General features: G+C 41.4%; 2 protein-coding genes across 2 annotated transcripts in view; one reads left to right on the top strand and one right to left on the bottom strand.

The window, feature by feature from the left end:
* Positions 1 to 1,417, top strand: part of znf277 (zinc finger protein 277) — a 7,839-nt gene extending 6,422 nt beyond the window's left edge. The window contains exons 11-12 of the mRNA XM_015392109.1: positions 176 to 350; positions 513 to 1,417. Of these exons, the coding sequence (XP_015247595.1) occupies positions 176 to 350; positions 513 to 705 (368 nt within the window). The 3' untranslated portion in view covers positions 706 to 1,417. The remainder of the gene's footprint in view (positions 1 to 175; positions 351 to 512) is intronic.
* Positions 1,418 to 3,641: 2,224 nt separating this feature from the next.
* spg11 (spastic paraplegia 11 (autosomal recessive)) overlaps positions 3,642 to 10,675 on the bottom strand; it is a 38,772-nt gene continuing 31,738 nt past the window's right edge. The window contains 11 exon segments of the mRNA XM_015392111.1: positions 3,642 to 4,103; positions 4,183 to 4,334; positions 5,314 to 5,469; positions 6,397 to 6,473; positions 6,567 to 6,735; positions 6,925 to 7,044; positions 9,065 to 9,198; positions 9,305 to 9,442; positions 9,526 to 9,730; positions 9,850 to 9,995; positions 10,070 to 10,672. Of these exon segments, the coding sequence (XP_015247597.1) occupies positions 3,917 to 4,103; positions 4,183 to 4,334; positions 5,314 to 5,469; positions 6,397 to 6,473; positions 6,567 to 6,735; positions 6,925 to 7,044; positions 9,065 to 9,198; positions 9,305 to 9,442; positions 9,526 to 9,730; positions 9,850 to 9,995; positions 10,070 to 10,672 (2,087 nt within the window). The 3' untranslated portion in view covers positions 3,642 to 3,916.

Below are 10,675 nucleotides of genomic sequence, written 5' to 3'. Positions count from 1 at the left end.
TTCTTTCCTCTCTCTCTCTCTCTCTCTCTCTTTCTCTCTTTCTTTCTTTCTTTCCTCTCTTTCTTTCCTCTCTCTCTCTCTCTCTCTCTCTCTCCTGGTTTAGAGCTACAGAGTTGGTAAATGTGGGTTTATCGGTTTGCTAATGACTAAACTCTGTCCTGTTCCCTCGTTTTAGACCTTAAGTTTTACCAGCAAGTTAAGCTGGTCAATTTCATCCGGCGGCAGATCCACCAGAGCCGTTGCTATGGCTGCCAGGTTAAGTTTGACTCCAGAGCAGACATGTTGGACCACATCATATCTGAGGGTCATGTGATGAAACTGCCGCAGATGTCTACCTGGGACCAGCCACAGTGAGTCCACTTGTCTTTGAGATGCTAAATTCAGCAGGGAGTTGTCTTTATCTAGAACCAGGGACATAAACATATAGCTTTTACCCCTAAAGATTGTTAAACATTGTAGTTGGGTTCAGTCTCAGGTGAAGCTTTGCTCTAATCCAAATCTCTGATCTGCAGATATTATTTCCCAACATATGAGAACGATGCCCTCCTGTGTACGCTGTCTGAAGATGAAGGGGACGAGACGTGTCAAAGCGAGGACATACCAGTGATAGCAGAGGACATATCCAACCTAAGAGCGCTAAAACAGAACAGCATCCTCAACCAGCTCGTGAAAGACAAAGACTCCCGCAGAAAGGATGATGGATAGACTCTATATTTATTATTTCTGGACTTCTAACAATATAGCACTTTCACAGCTTTCTCACTGTGGGGAGACTTCCTGGGGCTGTTACCCGAAAAACGTGAACCTATATCTAAGACTTTAACAAAATAAACAAGCTAAGATATGATTTTGTTGTTTATTTAAGTCATGTTCTTAAATATATTCTGCCCAGGCCATGCAGATTTGACTATAAAGGTGCCAGCCTGATGTCTCTCTGGATGAAGTGGTCCACTTTTTCAGTTCCTGTGGGGCTTTTTGATGGTCTCCCCAAGCCAATTCAATGTTGTGGGTAGAGAACAATTTAGCAGCAGTCTGTTTTCACCTATGCTTTTTTTTTTGAAGTTCCAACAACAAGGCCTGACAGGAAACAGCAGGATCTCAGAGTCTGATAAACTACTAAATATTGTGAAACAATCATTACAACACCTAAATAAGGTAAACAGACCCACTGTTACATTTTAGGCCATATTATGCGATAACTTCTTATTGGGAAATTAGTGCAGCACTAACATCAGAGGTAGGATGACTTTTGCAAAAATGATCTTAAAAGCAACACCGTCATCAGTTTGGTTGATGGCATCTGGATAGCCTATATAATCATCTTTTCTTCTCTGAAATAAAAACGGCAAATCATTTTTTTTCTCTTTTTACACATGATAAATTGATTTGCACTAATGAAGCACTAGTCATTCAGTCTGTAGAGTTTTTTTCACATGGGTGAATTAATGAATGGGTGGTGTCAGCTTCATGCAACTCAAATAACAGTAACCATTAAAGGAATCAACACAGCTAAGGATTAATGGAGAAGCCTCAGAACTATTCATATTTAAACATCAAGACAATGATGCCCACTGAGTTCTATTGTCTTTACTGTTTTTATTGAGAATAGCAGAAAAAAGAGAATGAAACTATTGAAGTGACAAAAATGATAGACAACCTGAAACCTTTTGCAGATGAAGTTTTAATGTACCCAAGTGACCTAGCGTGAACCTTACCAGCATTAATAACATGCATATGGCTCCTTTTCAGGATACACATTTAATGGAAAAAAGCCTATATTTTTTATTTTGACGACAACCCTTATTGATCTTCGCCATAAATACCGGCTAAACCAGGATGAGAAATCCATAAATACTTATGTATTCATATCCTAACATGTCCGTCATGAATAGCAGAAATCAATTATAAACCAGTTATTAAGGGAGATATTCACAGTTGGAACCTGATATTATAGCTAAACATTAGCTCAGGTATCAAATCTATCAGGATGAATATTCTAAGGTGTTTAAGGAACTTTTCCAGTAATTTTCCTTAGAAACACCAAAAAAACTGGTTCAAGTTTGGGACAGATTAGTTTTCGGAGACATATGGGCAGCAAAAAACCCTCAGGATACAATCTAAAGTTCTCCTTCTATCAAAAGAAACATGATTAACTCTTCCTATTCTGAAAGACTACTACAAGGCAGCTGAACTTGGACCTTTAATAGCCTAGTGTAGGGATAGCTTTAAGGCCAGATGGAAACAATGACCAAACAATGGGAAATTAACTTCCAATCATTGCACTTATTCAAAATCCGTTATTAAACACCTCTCTGATCAAGATCATCCATGGGTCAATAACTCGTTAAAACTTTTGACCGATATAGACTTGAAATGTTTTGGGTATAGCCCCGCCCCCTCCAATTTACACCTCATCAATACAACCACAGACATGACATACTGAATAAAAAGCACGGTTAGAAGTGTCTTAATACCTCAAGGATCAATCTGGTTTACCAAACCAGGACTTCTTCATGTATCTACAAAATACATCAGAAAAAAAAGGAATGTGAATGAAATTCTACAGGTATTTGTAAAAGCTTCTAAAGGTGAGCCTTCATAATAAAAATATACAGACATGTTCAATCTCTTGATTAAGGAAATAGATTTAATGTAAAAACAAGAATGGAAAAAGAAGGCAACATAATCCATCTAAAAGACTGATCGACAAATTCACCACTCTGGAGAGAGGACTCGTGGAATAATCCTAATCTGTTATTTCTGCACTCCTCACCAACACAGATTATATTCCAGCAAGACATGTTAGGAGTTTTGTGGAGGCAAAGAGGTGTCTCGCTATCATGTTGTCTGGTGCTGCCCTATAGGGAGCCCATTTTGGTTGCATATTAGATAAACTAAGAGGCTGTGTTTTCATCAAAAAATAAATTTCTGTTTTAAAATTGCTTTATTTGGTGGATCTAGTGGAACTGGAGCAGAGAAAGAAAGATAAACTAAGAATATGACTGGTGGCATGCAAGACATCATTAAAGAAAGAGGAGGCCTCTAGTGTAGATACATTGATAGAGCAGCTTTGCAATGGAAATAATGACCTAAAACAAAAAGAGACATTTATTGAAATGTGGCAAAAGTGGATTATATAATAATAATTAAACATTTCTGTCTTATCTTTGTACATGATTGTTTCCAACCACCCTCCAGTACCGTTTTACTATTTCCTTGATATTTGCAAAATTTTTGTTTGGGTCCTCATTTTAATTTATAATTATAAAATCATAATTATAATTTTTAAAATTAAAAACCAATAAAAAGTAAAGAAACTCCTCATTCATAGAAATTTAATTTTATCTACACAAAAACTAAATACCATAGTTTACACATATTTCTAAGTATCTTTAAATAACAGTTTACTCTCTTTGATTAAAGCCTTTTAGATGTAAATAAATCGGTGTATTTGATCACTCAGTATAAAAAACTATTTTAAAGACAGATGATATTTCATAAGGCCTTGATCCTTCATTTTAGTTACTATGAGCCTAGAATAGTCATTGAAAAATCTTAGTAATTGTAAAGAAAACAAAACAAAAAAAAAAACTATGCACAACAATTTTTTTTATTTCCACAAATATAATTTAGTTTTCAGAATTACAAAACAGAAGCATAAATCACGATAAATTATTGATATCAAATTGATTCATACACATTTAGTTATTTTTAAATCTTTCATATGGCTGTGTTATTTAAAGATGTTTGTTTTGAAAGAGGAAATTAATACCACTGAAAAGGTCAAAGAAGATGAGGTTTTCCTGTAGTGAATGAAACATAAAGACCTGCTGTTGACTGACATCATTTAAGTAAAGCTCAGAGACCATTGGAGGTATAAAGGTCCATACAGACATGAATCCATCAGGCTGCTGGCTCAGATAAACGCTTTATTGCTCAGCCTGTCATTCATGTAGCTGGCCGTTTTGTTATCTTGCAGCAGCGTTTTGGTGACATCATAGAGATTCTGCTGGTAGGCCAGTCTGTATCGGGTGTACACATCGTCACAGTGAGTCAGCAGACGCTTCACGTTCGAGGAGACACCGCTGGGGGAGCTGTCCAGCCTAGAACGACACACGCATTTTTAACGGGACAAACCCTTCAGACTTTCTAAGGCTGGAAGGTAAAAAAGTTATTCCTTACTTTCTGAAAATGTCTTCAAATATGGCGGAGGTAAGAGGACGGAGGCCTTTGAGCTCCTCCAGGTAAACAAAGTCTCCTTTCAGAACCACCTTCTGGTACAAAATCTCAGCCCAGTCTGGATTGTAGCTGTAGGCCTCTGAGACGACAAACACCTGAGACACAGAGACAGAGTGACTGTAAAACAGGAACAGGGACACAATCGACGAGCAACAGCTAATAAAACAATAAATGATTATGAGATAATTGCTACTTTATTCTCAGGCATGAATCCTGAACAACAAAGTTAACAGTTTTTGGTTCTCATTTCAAACAGAACAAAAAAAAAGATTCAAACTCTACCCGGTTTTATGATGGGCTTTATTCTGTTTATTTTGGATGTGCCGATATTTTGGCAGATAACTAGAAGCATTAAAATCATCTACAATGTTTCTTCTATACAGACAAAAAAGGGATGAAACATTAAAGACTGCATCTCATCTTAGAGAGGGTCTACACGCTAACTTCCTGGTACGGAGGTAGAAGGCTGGTGATGTGGTTCGGTTTTGACGTCGCCTGTGATTGTCCTGTTAGTAGTGGTGAGGGAGCGTGTTCGCAAACTATCTAATAGAACATGTTTTTCATTTAATAAGGTAGAAATTCAGACTGCAACTAACGATTATTTTGCAAATCAATAATTCTGTCACTTATTATTTCGATTAATCTATTAATAGTTGAATAGCAAAAGGTTCCTTAAAGAAGACTTTTTACGGAATTAAACCACGTCAAACTTTTCCCGTTGAGATCTGAATAGAGCCTATTGACAGATGAAAAAGTTTTTTTTTTTTTTATCTTAAATGCAAACTGCTGAAAGTGGGTTGCTCTGTCAGATAAAGGCTTGTTTTAGAGTCTCTATACTACAGTTAACAATTAATAGATTACTAAATTAGATGATCATTATTTCAATAATCGATTAATCAGAGTTTCTGATTTTCCGTACACCTGAATCTTTTGATATCACGTTTACTTTCTTTTTATCTGAGGTAAAACCCTGGGATAAAAATACCTTATTCTTCAATTAGAGGCTGCTTTCAGAACCGATCCAGATGGACCTTAGTTGCAGTCAGAGCAGAACTGACTGCAACTGATCCTCACCTGGTAACATCGGGGCAGAGCCATGAAGGCAGCGTGCAGCTCTGTGGGCTTCAGGTTGATGATGCGAAGGTTTGATCCCTGGTTCAACAAGTGGAGCTGAAGAGTGATCAGTTTGGCTTGATTGATGCAGCGACTCGCCTGACGAACGCATGAGTCCTGGTAGGAACACACAGATACAGACAACTTCCATTCATTTCTCTAACCATTACCAACATATACCTAAACTGAACTTACACCTTAGTCCTAAACCTAACCCAAACCCAAGAAGATACTTCCTCATCATGGGGACCAGTTGTAGTCCCATAAGTACCGATAAGATCTCACAATGCAGCAAATTTAACAAAACTGTCCTAAAACTGTCCCCACAAGGTAATAAAAACAACTCCACACACAAACTATATGCTCAACCCCCCTATTTCCTGATCTTCTGCCGGTGTAGGGACCAGATCTGCTCGGGTGGTCGGATGTACTCGGGCCCTGCGCATGCCAGTGACGTTACGCTACATGATTGGCTGAATGTTCCCACATGATGTAAAACATTGTGGTTGCCTAGATAACGATAATAACATCACGCAGCATCCGAGTGCCGAGTTGGGAGCTTCTGTAGTGTTAGCATGTCTAGTGGCCGATGAAGTTTTACCTGATTGATAACAAAACTGAAAAAAATCAGTTTATAGTGAACAAAGTAACTGCAAGACCATGATATAAAGGGGAGATCTGTGTAGCGCTGTGGCTAGCTGTGCTCAGTAGCTAACAGGTTAGCGTCTTTTAGCTCGGTCAATTAGTCAAATTAAGCTACACTACTTTTAAATTCCTGTCGGGTGCAATACAGTTTGTCCAAGTGGAGCTGCCATATGTTGACGTCATAAGAAGGGGCAGGGCCCCAAGCAGCTCCTTTATTTCCTGTCTTTCATTACTGGACAGACGGATTCATCCAGGTGTCAGTTACCATGAAGACAGTGGTCAGAGGTCACTGGAATTGATCAGTGATGAAACACAGGAAATAAAGGAGCTGGCTGAATGTCAGGAAGTAGTGGAGTTGGGCATAGACCCCCCTTGATCCTTCACATTTGTATCAAGTACCTTTGAGAAACTTTCTGCAGCATCCTTCAGCAGACCCAACACCTTCATCAGCGAACTCTTCAGTTCAGGAGTCACAACTGTTTAAAAAAATTCACCAAGAGAAAATCTCAGTCTGCAATCAAAGGAGCAGGTCGTTTCCGACAGAACGGAGACTGTGTTTTCCGGCTCACCCCAGTCCTGAGATTCAATCATCTTCAGCTGAGTCCGGGCAGCAATTTCATGGTTTTCTCCGATCTCCCTCCTCATGCTGAAACACAGCGCCACCATGTTGTGCTTCTCGCTATCAGCAGGGAGGCAGCGCTTGATGTAATCCAGCAGAGCAGTCTTCAAACTAGAGCTCTGCAAACAGAAGGAATAAATGATCAATGGAGCTGATGTCTGGTTAGAAAACAAGCTTTCTTTATGTTGGTAGAAAATTAACTAAAATCCTCCACATTAAAGGTGCAAATTAAAAAGAAAGGACAAATATGTGGATTTCTGACTTTAGTTACTGGTGAAATTTAAACGTTTGGAGAGTTAGAGCCAAACCTGTCCCCTCTCTGTTTCCACCTTCTTCCTGAGTAACATCTCAAAGCGATGGCTCTGATGGAGCAAGTCAAAGATGTACGTCATCTCATTGTACCTGCCAATACCGGTCAGTAGACGCACCTGCACACAAACAAACACCTCAGAAGGTTGTGTCCATTTCCCCTCTTCACCAAGAGGAACAAAAATATATTTTCATTAGATGGGAACAGTTTTGACATTTGAAAACACACCAAGAGCTACATGCAGGGACTTTATCCAGGTGGTTCACCTGCAGCTCTACTCTAATGACGCTCCTCACATCATATCACCTTTAGTTCCTAAATGACTGAAGGAAACCACTGTTTAGGAGCAAATTCTCCTTTCCAGCAACATCTATACGAGGTTACCTTAGGGATAGGGTGGGGATAGGGCTGGGGGTTGCTTTGGTGGGGGTGTGGCTTACAGACCCACCAAAGCAGGTCGTTTTTATTATTTCAGAACCAAATACTTCCACCCTTATTTCCACAGATATGCTGATGACACTCGGCTGTATCGGTCTATAAATCTAGATGAGACTAACCCATTAAATAGACGCCGGCCTTAAAAACCTGGATGACTTAACTTAGCTTCCGAATTATCGATGATACAGCTGGGTCTGTTTTTCATGGTTTAGTCCTGTTTCTCTCCTAGACATAGCTATGGGTTCAGATTTACTCTGACTAACTGGATGTGCTCTCTTTCATCCCCTTGACATGAATACTGGCTCAGAGCTCATCTGCTTAACAGTTTCTTTCCCAGACAGAACCACCTTTGGAGCTAGTTTACCGTTATCTTTCCTAACATAGTATTTATAGATCTGTGTTTCTATGTTCCTTTTCTGTGCATTTTTCTGTCTCCTTGAAACACATGCGGCCCTCAGCAGTAAGCCGCTCTCACTGAGCCTGGTTCTGGTTCTGCTCAAGGCTTTATCCTGTTAAAAGGGAGCTTTTCCTGTCTATTATTGCTGCATATTCATCCAGGAGGAGAGAATCCAGTAAAATCAATGACTGGATGCTTAGCTGGTTATCCTTACATAAAAACTTTAAACTTTTAATCTGACTGAATTATCTGATTGATCTGGATCTATAAACTGACCTAAGATGACAAGTGATTTGAATTGAATGTCTGCGTCGCCATCTGACCTTGCAGGGATTTAACACCTTGAACATGGACAGTCCAAAAGGTCCCACCTGACTCTTAATGCCAGATCCTCACTACATACCACTTTGCAAATCCTTTATTGTCCCACAATTGGGAAATCCGCTCTCTGCATTTAACCCATCCCCTTGGGGGAGCAGTGGGCTGCCACTGTTGGTGCCTGGGAAGCAGTCTGTGGTTGAGCTCCTTTTGCTCAGGGACCCAGAGTGGCAGTCTGTGTGAGTGGGGCTCGAACTCAGAACCTCTGGATTCCAAGCTTTACAGGCTATTAAACACTATAAGAAACTTTTTTTCATGTACACTGCTTCTAATTCTCAAAATGGTACCTTTCTTATTTTCCCACTGTATGGTTTATAGACTTTATTTGTCTTTATTTGTGTAAAACAAAAAGAAATTTAGTTTAGAACAGCATTCTGGACAATTGCATTTTTTTTTAAAGTGCAGCCTTGAAAAATAGTAAAAAAGATCAGTAATGAAACACAGGAAATAAAGGAGCCGGCTTAAGTTCAGGAAGTAGTGGAGTTGGGTATAGACCCATTGATCCTTAATATACAGGAATGAGCAACTGTAATTTATTGCTTTTTAATGCTCCTGTAATGCTCTTAGAAATAATTTTAATGCCATCAACAAGTACCCATTTAGCAGTCGCTTCCTAGACTCCCACCACGATAGAAGAGGAACTATAGATTCTGCACACAGTAGAATGAATGGCTCCTAAATCACTGCTTCAAAATGGAGATGGTTTGAAACTCAGAACCTCCAGGGAGTCATGCACAGTGTTCTAACCACTAAGCCACCACTCCCCCCCTTTGCTGTCTGCTTCTACGTCAACAACAGTTTCCAGACCATAAATATTAAAACAGAGGCAACCCATCCAACAGATCTTTACTTCCTGTTGATATTTAGTTCAACATTAGTGAGAGGAAAAGCTCTGAGGGACATTTAGTGATGTATGTGCACTCACCATCAGGCTGTAGTGTTCTCCTGGGGCCAGGTAGGTGTGGCTCAGATGACGAGCAGCTTGGAGAACACGCACGATCCCCTCCATGTTACAGGTAAGACTGAAACAGCTGTGAGCCACAATCAGCAGCTCCACGACTAAACACCAGAGAGGGAAACAAGACAAGAAGTGGTTCAGTGACGCACACGGAAGAGACTGCTGTGATCAAACACGATGGTACTGAGTGGGTTCAGTTCTTCATACTGGAGTTCAGCTCCCTCAGCGGAACCGTGTTGAGGTTTTCCAGCAGTCTGAGTCCCACCAAGTTTGGATCGTCACACAGTTTGATCAGCTGTACCAGAGACTCATTCCCCTCGGACGGTCTAAAAATCTGCTTGTCTCCTGGTTCAGACGAGCACAGATCCAACTGAGAAACAGGCAAAGGAACAAGAAGCATCTAGTGTAGAAACCATCTTGGCTCTCACCAGGCTGCAGGTCCTGGGCTGAAGCCAGCAGGCCTTGAAGTACAGCGTCGGAGACCAGCTCTGCCACAGCATCAGCACCCAGACCCTGAGCTCTGATGAAGGCCTTGGCCATCCTGAAACGGTCCGGCTGCTCCAGAAGCAGGAGCTTCTGCAGCACAGACTGAGGCTCCTCCCTGCTGAGCTGACTGTAAGGGCACTGCATCTCCTGATGAGGAGAACAGGAACAGACAGCTTGAATGAACCAAACTGTAGAAGCAGTTATTTAACTACTACAGCAGGCCTGACCAGCTGCTGGAAAGGGATCTGCATTCACACACCACAGACCTTAGAGAGCTGGTACAGGCTGAGGATCTGTTTGCAGTAGCTGCTTCCATGGCGACACTGATCCAGCAGCCTCTGGATCTGGATGGTGACTGCATCTTCAGGGAGGGGCACCATCACAAAGGAGGACAGACTGCTGAGCGAGGGAGCTGGAGGTAGAGAAAGAGAAGACTTAGAGAAGCAGTGGAGGACAGGTTATTAGAAGATGTCAGAGGAAACCTACAGTGTGTCAGCGCTTTGGTTTCTGCTCCTTCTGGGGTTTCCTCCTGCGGTTCTGGTGCTAAAACCCCACCTGCCAAAGCATGGCAGCGCAGCAGCCTCCACACATCTGGACTGTGGATGGAGAAATGTCGGCAAACACGACTGGCCTCATGGAGACCACCCTGATCTAGTAACTGACCAATAAGTCCTCCTAAAACTCTCCTCCCTTCAGAACCCAGATCAGACTCAGGATCTAACTCATCCAGGTTCTCTGAGGGACTCGGGAACCCATCCAGTCTCAGGTATTTCTCTGTGTTCAGATCTGCTATGCTGGAGAAGGTGAAGTCCTTCATGAACATGTCATAGGCGTTGGTTTCAGGGAGGACGGCTGCTGGTGGGAGCTTGAACATGCTGTCTTTCTCCATGGTAGCTGTAAGCACGTGTTTCCGGACCCGACAGAACCACAGCTTCTTCTCCAACCTCTCCAGTTCGTCCACAGGAACCGGTATTAGCAAGGAAAGCCAGTGAGCCGCGAGCTGGAGAAGTAAACAGCACTCCTGAACGTCCAGAACCTCGGTTTGCGTCTCGTCTCCAGAGTTGGCCGTTCCTCCCTCAGACTGGGACAGAA

Source organism: Cyprinodon variegatus, unplaced genomic scaffold (assembly GCF_000732505.1).
Source record: "Cyprinodon variegatus isolate N-32 unplaced genomic scaffold, C_variegatus-1.0 Scaffold574, whole genome shotgun sequence".
In the NCBI taxonomy this organism is placed as follows: domain Eukaryota; kingdom Metazoa; phylum Chordata; class Actinopteri; order Cyprinodontiformes; family Cyprinodontidae; genus Cyprinodon; species Cyprinodon variegatus.
Note: the sequence above shows the minus strand (reverse complement) of the source record. Positions and strands in the feature narration are given on the sequence as shown.